The sequence below is a fragment of the Callorhinus ursinus genome, unplaced genomic scaffold, assembly GCF_003265705.2.
Source record: "Callorhinus ursinus isolate GAN/ISIS: 27379988/994484 unplaced genomic scaffold, GSC_fseal_2.0 scaffold4, whole genome shotgun sequence".
Lineage (NCBI taxonomy): Eukaryota > Metazoa > Chordata > Mammalia > Carnivora > Otariidae > Callorhinus > Callorhinus ursinus.
Window position 1 is genome coordinate 93,618,043 of NW_027397066.1, and position 21,928 is coordinate 93,639,970.

General features: G+C 35.0%; 1 protein-coding gene across 13 annotated transcripts in view; it reads right to left on the reverse strand.

The window, feature by feature from the left end:
• The window catches only part of CAMK2D (calcium/calmodulin dependent protein kinase II delta), a 313,999-nt gene that overhangs the window by 137,374 nt on the left and 154,697 nt on the right, over nt 1-21,928 (reverse strand). For all 13 annotated transcript variants that reach the window (XM_073892167.1, XM_073892165.1, XM_073892172.1 and 10 more), the window contains exon 4: nt 18,126-18,180. In XM_073892167.1, the coding sequence (XP_073748268.1) occupies nt 18,126-18,180 (55 nt within the window). The remainder of the gene's footprint in view (nt 1-18,125; nt 18,181-21,928) is intronic.

Sequence of the window (21,928 nt, forward strand, 5' to 3'; positions counted from 1 at the left end):
CACACACACACACACACACACACACACACACACACACACACACACACGGCTTGCTGGATGTCTGGAGAGACTGATGGTTAAACAGAGAGGTAGGTAGGCTGAAAGACTGACAGACAGATACATAGGCATAATAAAAGAAACAATGTTTAAATACTGACTCATATTGAAATTACATTATTAGTCATATATTACCTACAAAATGATTTCTAAATCATGAGTGGCCATTTTTAATATTTCAAATATTTTAGTTTGATTTGTGTAAAGCAAATCAATTAGCAAACCAGTAATTTTCACAAGTTTTACCAGACTACTGGGAAAGAATAAATGTTCAATTGGATATTTGCCCTCATCCTTTCACAAAACTGGCACACATCACACAATAGGAGTTTATATTATTTATGTATACATCAAGAATTAGTATGTGCAATTAAAACTGATGTAATCTCAATAATTGCTTCTACTTTTACTGACTTACTTAAAATATTAAATAATTCAAGTCATTTATTCAACAAGTATTTATGAAGTGCCAACTATATTTTAGCTCTGTTTACATCCTTGCTTTAGTGGATAAGGAGAAAATCTCTTTTTCAAAGGCTTCTTGTTGTCAAGCCACATATTTTTAGATGTTTTACTTGTTTTATTCACATAGTCAAAATTCCAAAACACTGACCTGGTAACTATTTCTGAGTCTGCTAACTGTCTATTAACAAAAGGTCATTGTTCTAACTGTTCTCAATTACACAGCTATCAATTAGCTAGTCAAAGCATTAAGGAGATAAAATATTCTTTTCTCTAATCAGATTATTGTAGTTATTTTAGAGATGGAATGTTCTCGACAGAAAGCTTCAACAAAAGAGTTTCAAGTCCAATTAATCATATCTATTACTTTTACCTCTTAAATTACTCTCAAAGCTTTCCACTTTTCTTCACCCCCATCACACTGCTTAGTTCCAGAAACTAGTTTCTCACATTAGGATGCCAATATGTTCCTCAACTTGCAGCTGGAATGATTCTTCAAAACACGAATCTCATTATATCATCTCCATTAACTCTCCTTTTAAAAATCAGGTTTTAGTTCAAGGAATGATAATTAATTAAGAACCTTTGAGAATTGGTTCCTGCCTGCTTCTTCAGTCTCATAACCTCATGGTTCTCCTCTTTTCCCCTAAAAAACTTGATGGTTCTTCCACACTGAGATACAAATGTCTAAAATTGTCTACAGTCTCTCATATTGCATTATGTTGTTGTTCTTGGCATCGCAGGGAGGAGTTAGAATCTACGACTAACTAGATTCTTCTTATCTTTTAAATCTCAGAATAGAGTCTCCTCCTCTACACATTCACCCCTGCACTCATTAGGCACCATTCCTTCCCACAAGCTCACCTTGTCTTAGGGCTCAGCATAGTAAGCTCCTAGTGGGCAGGGACTATGTCTTATTCATGGTTTTATCTCTAGTATTTAGCAAAGTGCTTGGCATATAATTAGCACCCAGTCAGTATTCTACTCATTGGATGAATGCATTATAATAGCAAATCTATTTACAGAGAATGTCTAAAGTACCAAAGCTAGGGGGAGAATTAACTGCAAGCCAATAGCAGCACCTGCCAATTTCGGGTGTCTCAAGCAGAAGTGAAAAGTAAGCAGGGATCAGGTGGGACTTGGGCTTCCTGCCTACAAAGTCCCAGCTGGGAGATGGAATGGATGAGAGCGTGGCAGAAAATATCAACACATACTGAAGAAGCGGACTGTTAAACTTAGTCTAACATCTTTTAAATTGTAACTTTTCCAGATTCTCTTACACAGCAGAATGTCACTGACAGTCCACAGACACTACCTGTCTCCAGCATGACAATACCTAAGATAGTAATATCAGCCTTTTCCAAGGAGAATCATCAGACCCAGGCGGGGAAAGGCATTTATTTAAGAAGGTAGCACTTTAATAAACATCCATTATTTTATATATAACTAACTTCTTAAGAAAATTGTGCTTTTAAAATCTGGTTGAACAAAAGAGGTAGTAAATCTCTTGAATGACTCTGGACAGAAAATTCCAATGGAGTGTGATTAAGGGCAGTTTCAGTTGTCTCCTGAGAAATACTCAATCACTCTTGGTGGCCTACAGTGTATGAGAAACACATAGGTCAGACTTCTAATTATCTTAAAATGGGTCTTAAAAATTTAAATTTCTAGTCTTGATTTCCGACCTCCAGCTAACAGATGACTATGCCTTGTCTTTTCAATTCCTAATAATTTGGAAGTTTTTAATTGAATTTTATAAAATTTAAGATAAAAAAAAAACATTGTGAGGATTTCTGGTTTCTGTTCCTGCTTATAGGGAACTTAGAAGTTGTCATTCTGTCCTAACAATAAATAAAAACCTGAACAAACTGAAAAATTAACAATTCTTCATAGATCTGTCAAATAAGATCACAAGGCAGACCAATGCTCCCCAAACTAGGCAAAGACAGAAAATAACAATTTAATGGAGCAGAAACCTCTGTAGGAACCAGTACTGTGACAGGAAATTCTGAACTATAATTGATAAATTACTGAGGCTCAGTGTGGACAAGCCTGGAAGATAAAACTCTAGGGAGACCCAGTCATGGGGGGTCCACAGATTTTTGTACATTTTCCTTCAGGAGCTCCACCAGGCCCTCACAGTTGACTATCAAAGAAAAAAATCCCATGCTTCTAGCAGAGAGGAGAAAAGGAACCATTCTGAAATATAGCACAGTATTCTCTTTTAACAAGGCCTGCTTTAAGAAGAAACTGTTTTACCACAAACTAAACTGTTGGGGTATTAACAGAACCTAACTGACCTGGGGGAATGCAAGTGCCCAGCTCTACCTAGTTCTAACCTTTCAAACAGAAGAAGGGAAATACCCAACTCAAGGTACCTCTAGCCATCCTATCCCACATAAATGGTAAGGGTGGAAGCAAAACTGAGAAGCGTCAATAAAGCTCACAGCTCAAGGGACAGAGGCTCACCAAGAGACTGAGACCTGATCATAGTACTTCCTCCAACACCTTACCACTATATTACTAAAGGCCTATTTACCATAGTTTCTTTTACCTACTGTATCATATCCACCTTCCAACAGAAAATTATAAGACATACTAAAAGGCAAAAAGCACACTTTGATGAAACCTAACAAGCATTAGAACCATAGTCAAATATGGTAGGAATGTTGGAATTATCAGACCAAGAATTTTAAAAACTATGGTTAATATGTTCAGGGAATTAAATGGAAAAGTAGACAACATGCAAGAACAGAAGGGTAATGTAAGTACAGAGATGGAAATTCTGAGAAAGAATCCAGAAGAAATACCTGAAAAAAGAAAATACTGTCAAAAAAATGAATGCCACTGATGAGTTCATTAGTAGACTGGACACAGCCAAAGAAAGAATCTCCAAACTTGAGGAAATGACAACAGAAACTTCCAAAAAAAAAAAAAAAAAACGGGAAAAAAAAAAAAAAAAAAAGCGTGGAAAATAAAAATAGGAAGAACAAGGAAAACAAACAGAAAACAGTAAAAATATGGTAGATATTAACACAACTACATCAATAATCACTTTAAACATCAATGAACTAAATACACCAGTAGAGACTGTCAGAAAAACAAGACCCAACTACATGTTGTCAGAAACTTGCTTTAATTATAAAGACACATACAGATTTAAGACTAAGGGTATGGAGAAACATAAACCATTCTAACACTACTCAAAAGAACATGAGAGTAGCTTTATTAATTGCAGGCAGAACAGACTTTAGAGCAAGGGAAATTATTAGGAAAAAAGATGGACATTACTTAATGATAAAGGAGTCTTCAAGAAGATCTAATAATCCTTAATATGCATGTGTCTAACAACACAACATTAATATATGTCAGGCAGAAAATGATAGAAATATAAGAAGAAATAGGTGAATCTACTACCACAGTTGGAGACTTTAATACCCCTCCATCAAAAATGGACGGATCCAGCAAGCAGAAAATCATTAGCAACATAGTTGACTCAAGAGCACCATAAATCAACTGGATATAATTGAGTATTTGACTACTTCATCTAACAACAGCAGAATACACATTCTTCTCAAGCTCACATGGAACATTCACCAAGATGGACCACAGTATAGGTCATAAAACACCCCTTAACAAGTGTAGAAGAATAGAAATAATACAATGTCTTCTCTCAGACCATATGGAATTAAACTAGTAGTCAATATCAGAAATATAGCTGAAAAACCTAAAATACTTAGAGATTAAACAACACATGGGTCAAAGAAGAAATCTCAAGAGAAATTTAAAAATATTTTGAATTAAAATACAACATCAAAATTTGTGGGATATAGTACATAGAGGGAAATTCATAGCAATGAATACATATATTTGAAAAGAAAGATTAATATCAATAATCTAAGCTTCCACTAAAAAAAAAAAGAAAAAGGAGGAAATTCAATCCAAAATGAGCAGAAGAAAAGAAATAATAAAAATTAGAGTAGAAATCAATAAAATTGAAAATGGGACATCAATAGAGAAAATCAACAAAAGCAAAAAAGCTAGTTCTTTGAAAAGATCAATAAAATGCATAAGCTTAAAATCAGGCTAGCTAAGAAAAAAAGAGACAAGACACAAATTACTAGTATCAGAAATGAAAGAGAAGACATCATTACAGATACCATGGACAATAAAAGGATAATAAAGAAATATTACCAATAATTCTATGCCCTCATATTTGATAACCTAGATGAAGTAGATCAATTCCTTGAAAGACACAATCTGCTAAAATCACACAAGAAGAAATAGACAATACAAACAGGCCTATCTAGTAAAGAAATCAAATTACTAATAACTTTCCAAAACAGAAAACAGGCTTAGATGGATTCACTGGTACATTATACCAAACACTTAAGATATAATACCAGCTGTTACAATTTCAGCCAGAAAACAGAAGTAGAGTGAATACATGTCAACATGTCCTATGAGGCAAGCATTACCCCACCACCAGAACAAGATAAGGACGCTACAAGAAAATTATAGACCAACAGCTGTCACGAACACAGATACGAAAACCCTCAACAAAATATTAACAAATTGAATCCAACAGTATATAAAAAGAATTATATATCATTAAAAAAAGGGATTTATTTCAGGTATGCAAGGCTGGTTTAACATGTGAAAATCAATAAATGCTATCCACCACATCAAGAGGTAAAAACAGAAAAATCACATGATCATATTAGTTGATGCAGAAAAAAATATTTGACAAAATTCAAAACCCATTCATGGTAATAACTCTCAGGAAACTAGGAACAGAAATTACCTCCCTCAACTTGATAAAGAACATCTACAAAATACCACAAGCTAACATCATATTTAATAGAAACTTGAACCTTTCCCACTGACATCAGAAACAAGATAAAAATGTCTCCTTTTACCAATATCATAATGGAAGTCCTAATTAATGCAGTAAGACAAGAAAAAGAAATAAAAGGTATACATTCAAATTGGGAAGGAAGAAATGCACTGGTCTTTGTTCACAGATAACATGATTGTCTATGTAAAAAACCCTAAAGAATCGACAACAAAGCTTTTGGAACTAATAAGCAAATGTAGCAAATTGTGGAATATGAGGTTAACATACAAAAGTCTATCACTATACTGTATCAGGAAATAATCTATATATTGGAAATGACCAAGTGAAATTGAAATTAAAAACACTGTACATTTGGGGCACCTGGGTGGCTCAGTCAGTTAAGCACCTGCCTTCAACTCAGGGTCCTAGATCAAGCCCTGCATCGGGCTCTCTGCTCAATGGAAAGCCTGCTTCTCCCTCTCCCTCTGCCCCTCCTCTTGCTTATGCTTACTCTCTCTCTCCCAAATAAATAAATAAAATCTTATAAAATAAAAACACTTTACCATTTACATTGCACTCCCCCAAAATGAAAAACCTAGGTATAAGGCTGACAAAATATGTAAATATTTCCTATATGAGAAAAAGTATAAAACTCTGATTAAAGATCTCAAAGAAGAGCTAAATGAATGGAGAGATATTCTTTGTCTACAGATAGGAAGATTCAACACTGTCAAGATGCCAGTTCTTACCAACTTGATCTATGAATTCAACACAATCCCCCTCAAAATCTCAGTAAGTTATTTTGTGCATGCAGACAAACTGATTCTGAAGTTTATATAGACAGCCAAAAGACCCAGGATAGCATACAGCATTGAAAAAGAACAAAGATGGAAGACTGACACTACGTGACCTTAAGACTTAATATAAAGCTATGGTAATCAAGGGGTACATGGGTGGCTCAGTCAGTTAAGCGTCTGACTCTTGATTTCAGCTCAGGTCATGATCTCAGGGTTGTGTGATTAAGCCTCTCTTTCCTTCTCCCTTTGCCCCTCACACTATCTCTCTCTCTCTCTCTCTCTCTCTCTCAGAAAAAAAAAGAAAGCTATAGTGATCAAGATAGTGTGTATTAATGAAAGGATAAACAAACTGATCAATGGTACAAAACAGAGAGCCCAGAAATAGACCCATATATAGCTACTGATCGTTGACGAAAGAGCAAAGGCAATATAATGGAGAAAAGATAGACTGTTCAACAAGTGATGCTGGAAACCTGGACAGCCACATGTAAAAAACAAACAAACAAACAAAAAACCTAGACACAGACCTTACACCATTCACAAAAATCAACTCAAAATTGATCACAGACTAAAATGTAAAATGCAAAACTATAAAACTCCTGGAAGAGACCATAGGAGAAGATCTAGATGATCTGGGATATGGGGATGACTTTTAGATAGAACATCAAAGCCATGATCCATGAAAGAAAGAACTGATAAGGTAAACTACATTAAAATTAAAAACTTCCGCTCTGCAAAAGACACTGTCAAGAGAATGAAAAGGCAAGTCACAGACTGAGAGAAAGTATGTGCAATGACATCTGACGAAGGACCGTGATGCACAGTATACAAAGAATTCTTAAAACTCAAAAACAAGAAAATGAACAATCTGGTTAAAAAATGGGCAAAAGACCTGAAAAGATATCTCACCAAACAAGATACATGGATGGAAGATAAGCATATGAAAAGATGCTCCACATCACATGTCATTAAGAAATTACAAATTAAAACAACAATGATATACTGCTACACATCGATTAAGGTGGCTAAACTCCAAAACACTGACAAACGCAAAATGCTAACAGGATTTGAAGCAACAGGAACGCTCATTCATTGCTGGTGGGATAGTCACTTTGGAAGACAGTTTGGCAGTTTCTTACAAAGCTATACATACTCTTAAGATATAATCCAGCAATTGTGCTTCTTGATATTACCCAAAGGAGTTGAAAACTTATGTTCACATAAAAACCTGCACCTGGATGTTTATAGCAGCTTTATTGGAATTGCCAAAACTTGGAAGCAACCAAGATGTCCTTCAGTAGATGAGTGGATAAATAAACTATGGTTCATTTAGAGAATGGGATATTATTCAGTGCAAAAAAGATATGAACCATCAATCCATTTAAAGACATGAAGGAAACTTAAATGCATATTGCTAAGTGAAAGAAGCTAATCTGAAAAAGTCTATATTCTGTCTGATTCTAACTATATGACGTTCTGGAAAAGGCAAAACTATGGAGGCAGTAAAAAGATTAGTGGTTTCCATGGTTTAAGGAGGAGGATGAGATGGATAGTTGGAATACAGAGGATTTTTATGGGAGTAAACTATTGTGTATAGTACTTCAATACTGGATACATGACATTACATTTGTCAAAACCCATTCAAAGTCCAATACTAAGAGTACACCCTAAGGTGAACTGTGGATTATGGGTAACAATGATGTGTCAATGTAGATTCATCAACTGTAACAAATTGTGGTGCAGAAAGGCTATAGTGACGAGGTTGTGCATGATTAGGAATGGGCATATATAGGATTTCTCTGTACTTAATACTCATTTTGCTTTGAAACTAAAACTGCTCTAAAAAATAAACTTTATTAAAAGTAGAAAAAATTTTTATAAATATTACAAAGTTTCAAAAATCCTAAATTCCTAATTTCTCCAACTTCATAAACATAAATATGGGAGTTGGTATGATATCAAGAAATTCAGATTTGTATTAAAGAATAAGAATTACAAAATGAACAAATGAGAAAGAAACTGGCCTTCTGGAACTTAAGACAATTATTCCTGAGAAAAATTCTAAAAAGGCCATCAGATAGTATTCATCATGAAGAGCCTCCTTCCTCCTTTAGGTTATTAACTAATGAGTACTCATGAGACAAGGTTATATCTTATTCCATACAAACTGAAAGTGTTCACGAACATTAGAGAACCATGATGTGTGGGTGGAAGAGTTGAGTTTGCCACCTTGTAGCAGGACCATAATACAGGAGAAAAATTGAGCATTTTGCTTTCTTTCAGAAAGAAATCAAAAGAATATGAGTATCTCTATACCTTTCTATTAAAAGTATAATATGTCATGGTTATTTAAAATGTTTTTCTGGGAACGCCTGGGTGGCTCAGTACGTTAAGCATCTGCCTTTGGTTTAGGTCATGATCTCAGGGTCCTGGGGTGGAGCCTTGTGTCCCTCTCCCTTTCCCTCTGCTTCTCCTTCCTCCCTGCTCGTGCTTGCTCACTCTCTCTCAAATAAACAAAATCTTAAAAAAATAAAAAACAAATAAATGTTTTTCTGTAAAAACATATAACAGATTCTTTACCATTTTATTAATTTTCCAACTAATAGGACACTGAAATTATTTAGTATAACTTTGTAAAAGCTGTATTTTCCCATCAGTGAGCCTCTATAATTCTAGAATTATAGAGTTCCACTATAGTGGACATTAAATTTATTTTACAAATAGCCAAAATATTTTCATTCCAACACTTCTCTAAAAACAAATGAGAAATGCAATGCAGTATCTTTATAGCATTAGGGTTTCTTTGTTATTTAAAATATTCTCCACTTTATGTAGATTGACTGTTTCTTGCATATAAAGTGCCAACTAAAAACAAAATTCAGAGACTCAACTTTGTTCTAAAAAGTATATTCAGAGGGTTTATACCTTATAACTTCTTTTTTTGTTCCTACCAACATCTTACTTCAGGTACTTACTATGTTCTTCCTGGATGTTAGTGTAGTCCAACTTCCAACTGGGTTCACACCTCTAATCTGATCTCTTTTTGCTTCAATCATCCATGCTCACAGCAAAATATACTGTGCTATACTATAATTACTGATTTAGTTTTCTGTCTTTTAACAAGAGTTTTAACCTAGAGGTCTATTCTCAAGTGCTGTTTACAGTGTACTGAAAGATCAAGTAATCTTCAATCTGTGCGTTCCACATTTTGATCTGAGAGTGGAAATTATTTTTGCCACTACTTCCTATATGCACTGTAATAAATCAAATGTGACCAAATAATACTAAAATCAAATATAAGACAAATGAAATATACTAGGTGGGTTTTAAAAAGGATAAAATTTGCTATGAATAACAGACCAAAGATGTCCAGAAAAATCAGACTAGCCCTCTACCTCTAAAAAAGATATAATAATCCTTAGAATATATATGGCATACATATACCTTGTGAGAAACAGGAGAATATTATCAGCATAATGGAAGAATTTTCCTAAATAACCATAAAGATGACCAAGTGACTAGGGCAAACAGATGTGTTCACAGACACTGTGAAACTTATTACACTATATCTGTGTTTTGTAAAATTGTTGACCTGTGGGTTATGCAACCAAATATTCTAGTAGATCAAAGAAAGCTATAAAAGAACAAGTATGAGATTGCTTTTAGCTCTTTTGAAGGCAAAAATTGTCATTCACCTTCCCTTCAATCAGTTTATCCACAGTGCCCTGGTAGAGGGTAAGTGCAGATTAACATTTGTTGAATGAAGACACAGAGAAAGACACTGAGAAAGACACCAACTTCAGGGCTTTGCGTTGTGTTTCCTGGCATTTCTGACTAAGTGAATGTTGGCTCTTTCTCCCAGACCTCTCTATAACTCTTTTTTTTTTTTTTTACCACAGTTATTTTTTTTTTTAAAGATTTTATTTATTTATTTGAGAGAGAGAGAATGAGAGATAGAGAGCATGAGAGGGAAGAGGGTCAGAGGGAGAAGCAGACTCCCCGCTGAGCAGGGAGCCCGATGTGGGACTCGATCCCAGGACTCCAGGATCATGACCCGAGCCGAAGGCAGTCGCTTAACCAACTGAGCCACCCAGGTGCCCCCCTCTCTGTAACTCTTAACAGCTCCTACCACATTAGGTCTATACTACAGATTTCTTGAAGCTGTCCAATCCCCTTTCTGAACTATAAAATCTTCAAAAAAGTGGATGGTGTCTTAGCTTTTAGTCTTGATATTGCCAATATAACAATCAGCTCACCAGTCCAAGGGGTGTAGTTTCTGAAACATACTTTCTTAATACTGATAGAACTTCAAATTTGTAAAAATGAAAAATATACATGTCTTCCTTGTAATAACTACAAAGCATGCAAATTGACCAAGCTTTCTGGATGGTACAAAAATGATAAAATGGGGCACAGGGAGGGAGCACATCAGATTCTCTAAGTATTCAATTTTGAAATTATCAAAATGGGATATTTATTTTAAAATGTTCAGAAACACTACCTTTTTTCCTAAAGCATTAGGCATAGTGTCTTGCATTTAGTAGGTATCCATTACTTACTTGATGAACAGAATTTCTTGTATGGGGACAAAAACACAAACACTTTAAAACAGAAAAAAAAAAAAAGAAGAAGTATTTCATGTACCAAGATGTGTTTTTGCTAGGGCGAAAAAAAGTTCTTTTTAAAGATGTATTAATAGAATTTTTCTCTAATAGCTTAAAATCATAATAAATTTTCTAATATTTAAAAAACGACACCAGGAGTCCTTACTAATTCTACCAGAAGTCTCAAATTAATGAGAACAGCATCCTGGCCTCACAGAACAGGAAAGGACTTGAGAGATGTCTGACAAATTTTACATCTGGTCCCATGGCCCCATTCCGTATGAGAAAAATGAGGATTAGAGAAAATATATGTTAAATGGTTAGCCTTGGGTAACTCTGAGACTGAAATTTAAGTCTTTTCATCCTGGATCAGCACTTTTGCCAATAACCCTTAATCTATCTATTTTAGTTCCCTATAGAGATTACAAAATTCAACCCAAGTGTTATTCTCTTTACATTTACTTAGAAAGGGCTGTGATATTTCTATACTTCATTATACATTCACCCAACATGCACATAATACAAATCTTCACTGACATTCAGTTCCTGAAATATGTATGTCACATTCAGATGACTGCCCTTGTCAAGGCCTTCTGTCTCAAAGAAATGGACTGAATCTGCTTTTCTGCCTAAGGCCAATGGCTCTGACTGTAGGCCTCTCCCTTAGGGAATACAATTCTAGCTCCATTATTTCCCTGCCTGGTCTTCCCTTAGATTTCAGATAAATCCACACCTCTTATCTCCCAGAACTGCTGAGATGTGCCTGAAAACCCTGCTAGGCACAAACCCGGAGGAAGGATGATTCATTATTTGCTGTGAAGAGGTCTTCGCTTTCATGCAGGTCTTTCCCACTGATTCCTGAGTCTATTTGCAAAAGCGATTACTAATGCTGTATAGTTGGAAATGGTGGATAGATACCTGAATGAAAAATGTAAATTTAAAATAGCAAGAAGAAACTTTTTTTTTTTTTTAATGAACTCATTGCCTCTTCTGTTTTGCTTTTTAGAAAGGGAAAAGTATTCCATTAGAAGAAAACTCAGTGCACCTATAAAAATAGAACTTCCCATTAGATTGTGAATAGCTGACATTCCACAGGAAGTATGCACAAGTACCACACTGCCAAAACCATCATCAAAAGGACAAACACAGGAACATTCCTTCTTTAGGAATTCAAGTAGTTATTTTATCTTGGAACTGATTGGCTAAGTGACTTCCAATTTTCCCATATGAGTATTTCATTGATGTTTAAAATGTTCATTTTTTTAAAGCTACTTACTTTTCCTCTTCATAGAGTAACCACCACAATTAGATAATTTAGAGGAATTATATCTGTTATAATCTCTTTTTAATCACTGAAAATCTATACTTCTAACCACTGTTTTCCAACTATCTCAAAGCTGGGTGCTTTATTGGATAATATTTAACTAATTTATTAATCTCATTTCCTGGCAAAGAATTTTGATGAAAACTGCTCATAACTTCTCTCTTAAACTTTAAACATCGAAGAACAATTGCAAAGAGTCTGAGCTTTTCAGTCTAGCAAAAGAGGTTCAACTGTCTGATGCAGTGTATTTAACGTTACTATGGTTCAAATGTAAACTTACACTTTGGTTTCAGAGACATTAATAACACAAATATCATTGTGACAGATATGATCCACTGTAACTGAAAATCTTATTTTGTATTCATATGAACTGCTTTTTTTATATGTTCTGTACCAATTATTTAAAATATGATGTATAAAAAAATAAACTTTATTCTAAACTCTGATTCTTATCATTCCCTCCATTTAATAATATAGAAAACTATAAAATTTTAAATGTGAATGTAAATTGGTAACTATGGAAAAGTAGTATGGCATGGCATGAGAAGAAGGGTATTGCCCTTTTACATCTGACCTACATTGATGTGCTTCTTGGAGCTGAAGTAGATCAGAATATACCACCCTGCAATATACCACTTTGGCAAAAAAACTATTTTGAGCTAAAGGCAGTTGAGAATGAACAAATACAGGAAGATTTCTCTACCCTCCCCTTATCTGCCCAAAAGCAGGGCATAAATTTCCCTTTGAGGAAGGTATCTGTTCCATGTACCAGGGAGAGAAGAGCAATTTTTATCATCTAAGACAAGAATTTGACACTTTCACTGCTTCTTTCAGTTTCATTTCTTTTCTACAAACTCCCATGCACATAAATATTAATAAAAAGTGTGTGCCTTTTATTCTGTTAATCCACCTTTAGTCTAATTCACATGCCTTCATGCACTGAACATAAGAGGGTATAGAAAAAGTATATCCTCTCTGATAGAGCTATGATCAAATCCAATTCTGAATAATGGTACTCAGGTAAATGAGCATTAGCAAAAGTGTTTTTCTTTCCAGCATTCATCATAGCATGAAGGACATATCCCAGTTTATAATACCATACCCTTGATTTATATAGCAAAGGATATCTAACAAATTAAATCTATTAAGAAATAACAACAGTCTGAAAAAATAGGGTAGATATATTTTGCTCACTAAATGCATTAAAAAAAAAAAATCCCTCTTCTCCCAAGCCCTGCCCAGCAGTGAGGAGGAACACCCCTGGGGTGCCATAGGAGGCTAAATAGGAAACTTAGACTTCCACTCCCACCTGAAAGTAGTAAGATGGCACCTAATAACCCCTGCCAATGTGGTATCAGAGGAGGCCTGCTACAAAGATTTAAATTAAATCCACAGTCTCGTAAAATAATACCCAAAATGTCTAGGATATAATACAAAATCACTCATATCAAGAACCAAGAAAATTTCAACATGAATGAGAAAAAACAATGAACAGATGCCAACAGCAACACCACCAAGATGACAATGCAGTTGGAATTATCTGACAGGGATTTTTGATCAGCCTAATAAAATGCTTCAGTGAGCAATTAAAAACACACAAACAGAAAAAATAGGAACTCTCAGCAAGACAGAGAATTTATAGAAAAACCAACAGTCTATAGTAGAACTGAAAAAATACAATAACTGAAATGGATGCATTCAATAGCAGAATGAAAAAAAAAAGGATCAGTCAACTTGAAGAAAACAGTATAAATTTCCTAATCTGAACAAGAGGAAAAAAAAAAGATAAAAATGAACAGAGCCCCAGGAATTTATGTGGCTATAACAAAGGATCTAGCATTCATGTTATCAAGTTCAGAAGGGGAAGAGAAAGAAGGCAAGCATAAAAAAGTATTCAAAGAAACAATGTCTAAAAATTTCCCAAGTTTGGGAGAAGACATAAACCTGTATATTCAAGAGGTTAAGTGAACACAAAAAAAGATAAATTCTAAGAAATCCAAGCCAAGACACATCATGATCAAACTTCTAAAAACTATAGACAAAGAAAAAATCTTTAAAGCAGCTGGAGAGAAAGAACACCTTATTTTTAGGGGCAAAACAGAATGACAAAAGATTTTTCATCAGAAATCAGAGAATCCAGAAGGAATTGATGTAATAGTAAAGGATTTTAACTGTTTACCTAGAATTCTTTATCTAGCAAAAAGGAGTGAAGGGGAAATCCAGACATTCTCAGAAAAAAGGAAAGTAAGAATTTGTTAGCATACCTACTCTGAAAGAATGGCTAAGGAAGTTATTAAAGAAGAAAGGAAATCATAAAAAAAGGGGATCTTAGAACATGAGAAAGGAAGAAAGAACAATGGAGAAAGTGAAAATATGAGCTCTGAGAAAGGACTGAAGAGAAAGGACTAGTGCAATATGGAGTGGTGCCAAACTACAGCCACATGAACAAGCCATGGATGGGACTGTGACTGTGGAGAGGAGCCTATATGGTGGGGCTGGGCATAATCAGAGCTTCAGTCTCTATTCTCCAGCACATACCAGTCACCAATATGGCAGACACACTTGGCTGCCTACCTAATAGGCAAAACTCCCCTAACTTTCTTATTAACAAAGCTATGATTTAGATCTTACTTGACCATGCATTTGGTGATTCAAGGGAGGCCAGTTACCTCCCAAGACCTACATATTAAATTTATAATTGGTCAATGCCAATTGTAATTCCATTCCCTTCATCAATACTTGATTCAGGCAGGGGTATGAGAAGCAATCCTAAACAGCAATTCATTAAAAAATAAATAAATAAACAGGGATTCATTAACAGATTATCTTCTGACGGACTGCTGAGAAAGGATAAAAACATAGGCAATGGCGTTAATACTGTCCCTTTTTCTGACTGTGAAAGTCACTGATATCTGAAAATGAGGTGCCAACCTGAGAACAAACTCACATACTACAGAGAACAAACAAAAAGATAGAAAAAAACTTGATTTCTTAATTACATCACTGAAGGGCTGAATTAACCAAGTCTAACACTAACCTATCTTTAAGAGTCATATTACAAAAAATATCTTTTTTATTTCCAAGCATTACATGAAAATGCTGGACAGTAGTCCATTATATGAATTTACCATAATTGTGCAACTATTTCTCTACTATTGTACCCTTAAGTTGCCTTTCTTTTCTTTTTTTTCCATTATAAAAGCTGATGCAATGAACATCGTTTGGCTTAAAGTTTTATCTAAATTTAGGGTATGCTTTCCATGGACTTCATTTCTAGAAGTGAAATTACTAGGTCAAATGGTATATGACCTAATCCTGGCCCGTGAGAGGAAATGAGATGTTTACTGGGTATATTTTTCCTTCTTATAAAGAACAAGAGACAATGTCTTTCACTGGACATTAGCATGTCTGTATATAATACCTTGAATGATACCAATCTGAGAACAAAGCCAATGAAGTAAAAGATGGGAGTCTGATACTGTTGTTGAACCACTGAGTTAACCAACTTCAAGGACCCTTCTTTTCGTCTTTTTCTATTATTTGAATTATAGTTTATTTTTAATTTTTTTATTTTAATATAATTGACATACAATGTTGCATTAGTTTCAGGTACACAACATAGTGATTCAACATCTTCATACATTATGCTATGCTCACAAGTGTACCTACCATCTGTCACCATACAATGTTATAATATCACTGAAAATATTCCCCTATGTCTTTTATTCCTGTGATTTATTCATTCCATAACTGGAAGCCTGTATCTCCCACTCTCCTTCATTCAGTTTGCCCATCCTTTCCACCCCCCTGTCCTCTGGCAAGCATCAATTTGTTCCCTGATTCTGCTTTTTTGTTGTTGTTGTTGTTTATTCATTGTTTTTTACATTCCACATATGAGTAAAATCACATGGTATTTGTCGTTCTCAAGACCTCATCCTTTCTTTGTGGCTGAGTAATGTTCCGCTGTGTATATTTGTGTGTGTGTGTGTGTGTGTGTGTGTGTACATATATACACACCACATCTTTTTTATCCATTCATCTACTGATGGACACTTAAGGTGCTTCTATATCTTGGCTACTGTAAATAATGCTGCAATAAACAGGGGTGCTTATTTCTTTTCAAATTAGGGTTGTCACATTCTTTGCGTAAATACCCAGAGTGGAATTATTAGATCATACGGTATTTTTATTTTTAATTTTTGGAGGAATCTCCACACTGGTTTCCACAGTGGCTGCACCAATTTACATTCCCACAAACAGTACACAGGGTTCTTTTTTCTTCACATCCTCATCAACATTTAAATTTCTTGTGTATTTGGTTTTAGCCGTTCTGACAGGTGAGGTGATATCTCATAGTAGTTTTGATTTGCATTTCCCTGATGACGAGTGATATTGAGCATCTTTACATATAACCCTTGACTATCTGTATGTCTTCTTTGGAAAAATGTCTATTCAGGTCCTCTACCCATTTTTTAATTGGATTGGGTTTTTTGGTGTTGAGTTGTAGAAGTTCTTTATATATTTTGGACATTAACCCATTATCGGATATACCATTTGCAAATATCTTCTCCCATTCATTAAGCATCCTTTTTGCTTTTGTTAATGGTTTCCTTTGCTGTGCAAAAGCTTTTTATTTTGATGTAGTCTAATAGTTTATTTTTGCCTTTGTTTCCCTTGCCTGGGGAGACATAAATGTTGCTATGACTGATATCAAAATTATTGAGCTTTAATCCACTTTTAGTTTATTTTTATGTCTGTGTTAGAAAGTGTTTCAGTTTCATTCTTTTGCATGTAGCTGTCCAATTTTCCCAGCACCACTTAACTGAAGAGACAAGCTTTTTTTTCCCATTGTATATTCTTGCCTCTTTTGTCATAGATTAATTGACTACATAAATATGGGTTTATTTCTGGGCTCTCTACTCTGTTTCATTGATATATGTGTCTTTTTGTGCCAGTACCATAATGTTTCAATTACTACAGCTTTGTAGTATATCTTAGAATTTGGGATTGTGATACCTCCACCTCTGTTCTTCTTTCTCAAGACTCTTTTGGCTATTTGGTTTTTTTGTGGTTCCATACCAATTTTACTATTATTTGTTCTAGTTCCGTGAAAAATGCTGCTGGTATTTTGACAGGGATTGCACTGAATGTATAGATAGCTTTGCGTAGTGGTGACATTTAAACAATATTAATTCTTCCAATCAATGAGCATGGAATATCTTTCTATTTGTGTTGGTTTCAATTTCTTTCATCAATATTTTATAGTTTTCAGAGTACAGGTCTTTCACCTTCCTGATTAAGTTTATTCCTAGGCATTTTATTCTTTTTGGTGCATTTGTAAATGGAACTGTTAATTTCTCTTTTCTGCTGCTTTGTTTTTAGTGTATAGAAATGCTACCATTTTTGCATATTAATTTTATATTCTTCAACTTGACTATTTATTACTTCTAATAGTTTTTTGGTGGAGTCTTTAGGGTTTTCTATGTATGGTATCATGTCATCTGCAAATAGTGTTAAGTTTTACTTCTTCCTTACCAATATGGATGCCTCTTATTTCTTTTTCTTGTCTGATTACTGTGGCTAGGACTTCTAGACTATGTTGAATAAAACTGGTGAGGTGAACATCCTTACCTTGTTTCTGATCTTAGAGAAAAATTCCCTCATTTTTGTCACCACTGAGTATGATGTTAGCTATGGTTCTTTTTATATAAGACAATAAATTATACATAGTCCAAAAATTTCAATAGAAAATTAGCTCACATCAGCCATTTGTATGCCCAAAGATAAAACTGAGAACTGCTTATGATATCACAGCGAACAATCCAAACAGACTCCTGTTTCAGTGATGAAAATTAATGTAAGTTTTAAATAAACACTCCTGAACAGTCACATTTTTTCAAAGGAATTAGAGTTGAATGTTATTTGAAAACATCTAAAAAAAATTATAGGATCATTAATTTAGACTGCAAATTAGAAAAAATCATGTAATTCAAAATGGTCTTCAAATAGCAAAAATAAATGAACACAAAGCATGTTGTACTTACAAATCAAACACCAAATAATGGAAGCCCTCTTCTGATATGCTGTCATGAAGTCGCACTAAAAAAAAGCGGTGGGAGAAAAGTTTATGTTATATATATGCCAATGATGAACATTAAACCAGACTTCTAATGGGCATCTGTCTCCTAACTAAAAGTGTTGGCAACGTTCTTTATTCTAGGCTCTGATAAGCAGTATCCTTTACAACAAGGCTGGGGTTCAGACAAACCCAAGGTTTAGATTTTGGTTGTGATAATTATTAACTGTGTAGGCTTAATCATTTTTTTTTTTTTTTTTAAAGAGAGCGAGAGAGGAAAGAGGGCAAGCAGGGAAGGGAGAGGTAGAGGGAGATGGGGAGAGAGAGAATCTTTACTAAGCAGGCTCCACATAGCCCAATGTGGGGTTCGATCCCACAACCCTGAGATCATGACCTGAAGTGAACTCAAGAGCCAGATGCCCAACTGACTGAGCCACCCAGGTGCCCCTGTGTGAGCTTAATCAAATTAAGCAACTTATTATAATAATAGTACCTATACTTTACAAAATGGTTGAGAAGGTTAAATGAGACAACAAAAGTAAAATAATCCACACGTTGCTGGGATAAATAAATACTAATGACTGTTATAATATATATACTTCTATTCAAAGTTAGCAGGTTCTAGGAATTCTCCCACTTAGTGTCTCTTCCTTGCCATTCTCTTTGCTATCTCCCTAGTCCAGTTCTTCACCAACTCATGCCTTGATCAATACAATAAGGAGCAAGAGGGATCATTTGAAGAGGCCAGCAAATGGTCTTGCTTCTGTTCTCCCTGCCCCGCCCCCCTTTTTTTGGTAGGAATGGAGAGAGTTTCTACATAGCACTTCCTGGCCAACCTGTCAACAGAGTTTTTATTATGCTACTTCTAAACTCAAGTCACCAAAATCCATTTACCAAGTTAGCCAAGATTATACAGGTAGAACTTCTAATAAAATAATCTACTAGTTCCTCAAATTAATACTACTTTAATTTTTCCAATGAGCTAGACTTTCACTGATAGGTAGCCAAAACAAATATTTTGCTCTTCTGAATGGACAACACTCATTATCTACTATAATTTGAGAGTAAACTACACATGTACAACTTACATACTGCTTTTTCTGTGATTAATTTTTGCATAAGTCCCCTGCCTCCCCCAGTGCATCCCCACAGATGGTAAACTCTTCCTATTTATCCAAATCACTTGTGGTGGCTTGGACTTCACTGGGAGCAACAGAGGGCAGAAAAAGCAACAAACCTGTAGGACACAACTGCTTTTGAAAAGTTACCACAAAAGGATGATGATTTCTACTACCACCAGTCCTTAGTATGTTCCCCATGCAATGATGACTCCCACATAGAAAATGTGGATTCCAAAGAACATTTAGATTGTCACACAAACTACAATGATCTATAGAGGGAGTCTGAAGTACCCATGAAATTCTCAAGGTCATAGACTTAATATAATGTCCATTCTTTACAATCTAGTTCCAACCCCTTCAGACACCATTCTTGGGCCACTATTAAAATCTTTTCTGAATCTCTCTTTAGAAACCTTTCCAAGGTAGAGAACTAAAGACTTTTGTGCATTATATGGATTTTCTTTCTCATCATTATTACCATCCAGTTATCGTATTTCACAGGTCTTTGAATCCTTCAGAGAGACCTGACAAATGGTAGATGGTCTTTCATAAAAATTGCTTTGAGCACTTACTATACTATGTGCTAGGCATTCTTCCAAGTTTTTTTCACCAAAGCTCAGTATACCTATATATGTCTAAAATAAAACTACTAATACCAAACAATTCTCGCATAACTTTCATTGTGTGAAGGGTATTCTTCAGTTCACCAATATCAAAGATGCCCACTACCTTAGTCTAAACTTATGCTGAAGAAAATCAAAAGTTAGACTCAATGATGTATTCTGTTCATAGTCATTCAGCACAGTAAGGAAAGCCAGGTCATGACAGATAATTCAGTGGCTTTCTTGAATGACACAGTCTCACAGATACCTACCTCACTGAGCAGCTCTAATGCAACCTGTGTTTAAATAACCTCAATGAATGGTAGGTCTACTTAAGTCAGACAGTTATTCGATGAAAATAAGATGGATTTGCATCCTATCAAAGTTAAAATGAGTAGTAAAATCACAATGTGAGCAGGAGGAAATGATTCTTTCTTCCACTGTCTCAAAATAAAAACTTCAAGTGGAGATGCGGATCTTAGGTTTTCAGATAAAAGGGTTGTGGAGTTAAACAAAAGTGGAAATTTCAGTTACAACTGGAGAAATATTACTTTCTGTTTCTATTTGGAATAAAATCTTCTTAGTATGATTATCACTTTCTTATTAATACTTGCATATCATTATCATTTGGAAGTAAATTATTTTTTGAAAAAGTTAAGTGTTGCTCAGATCAAGCCTAATGATCAAATATATATTGTTTTTGGTGAAAACTAGTTTCACAAAAGTATTTAGCCAGCAAGCACATAATAATTGCTTAAGGACAAACCATTTGGCCCAAGGTCATTACTTTTGCATCACACAATTCCAAAACAACCTCCACTAATTTTTTTTTTTAAAGATTTTATTTATTTGTTTGACAGAGAGAGAGAGAGACAGCGAGAGAAGGAACACAAGCAGTGGGGAGTGGGAGAGGGAGAAGGCTTCCCGCTGAGCAGGGAGCCCGATGCGGGGGCTCGATGCATGGCTTGATCCCAAGACCCTGGGATCACGACCCGAGCCAAAGGCACACTTAACAACTGAGCCACCCAGGCACCCCAACCTCCACTATTTCTAATCAGCATTTGACCAGGTGAAATTAATTATGAATGAGTGAGGTTATTGATACAGCAGAAAAAACTAGCATCATCTTTACTTGGGATAAATACATACACATTTACTTCCTTCCTTTATTCCTTCCTTTCTTATGACCTCCCTACCTCTTTCCACTCTTACAGAACCAGAAGAGAGAACTGATGAATTCATCACAATTTTTCATTTATTAACGAAACTATATAATTTCATCTTTGCATGGATGTTCCACTGTTTACAATTACTCTAAGGATGGGTTGGTTTCCTTTTGAAACTTTGAACTCTTTATCATCCTCAGAGTTGATGATAGATTTATACAGCCTGAAGACACTGTCTTACACACCACAGATATCTTTTTATTTTCAAGCCATTTCAGTCAGTCAAAAGTATCCGTCTTCCATTCTTTCCCTCTTTTTTAACAGTTTGCCATGGGTTGAAACTGTGTTTACTTTCACAAGAACTTATATTAGTTTTTCTCTATAAATAACTGTCAATTCATTTCCATGCTGAAGGAAACACAGGATATTCTGTTCACCACAGATGTTAGCCCAAGACTGCAGACATGGCCAGCCTTGAGAGGACTGTGGCTGCTCCATGTTGAAACATACTGCACTGTGTTCTTGTTATGACTGCCCTTTGTTATTGCCATAAGCTGTACATATGGGTGCACACAATTAACTTAATCACAGTCATCACTAAGATGCTTTCAGAAAGAAACGTTAAAGAAGATAATGAGAAAAGCATTTGAGAACATCCCGGTAGTCATTCTTTTCTGAAGTTTGCTCAAAGGTAAAATCAAGTTTATGAATGAATGAGTTTTCATAAATGGTAACCATGTAACAGTTCTTATCCAGAATAAAATTAAAAATTCTAGGGCATTAAGCATGAGACTTATAAGGGGAGAAAAGGTGTTCTTGAGGCTAAAATGTTTCCAAAATTCAGTTGATCCATGACCTAATCCTTTCCTTTCTCTCCCTCAT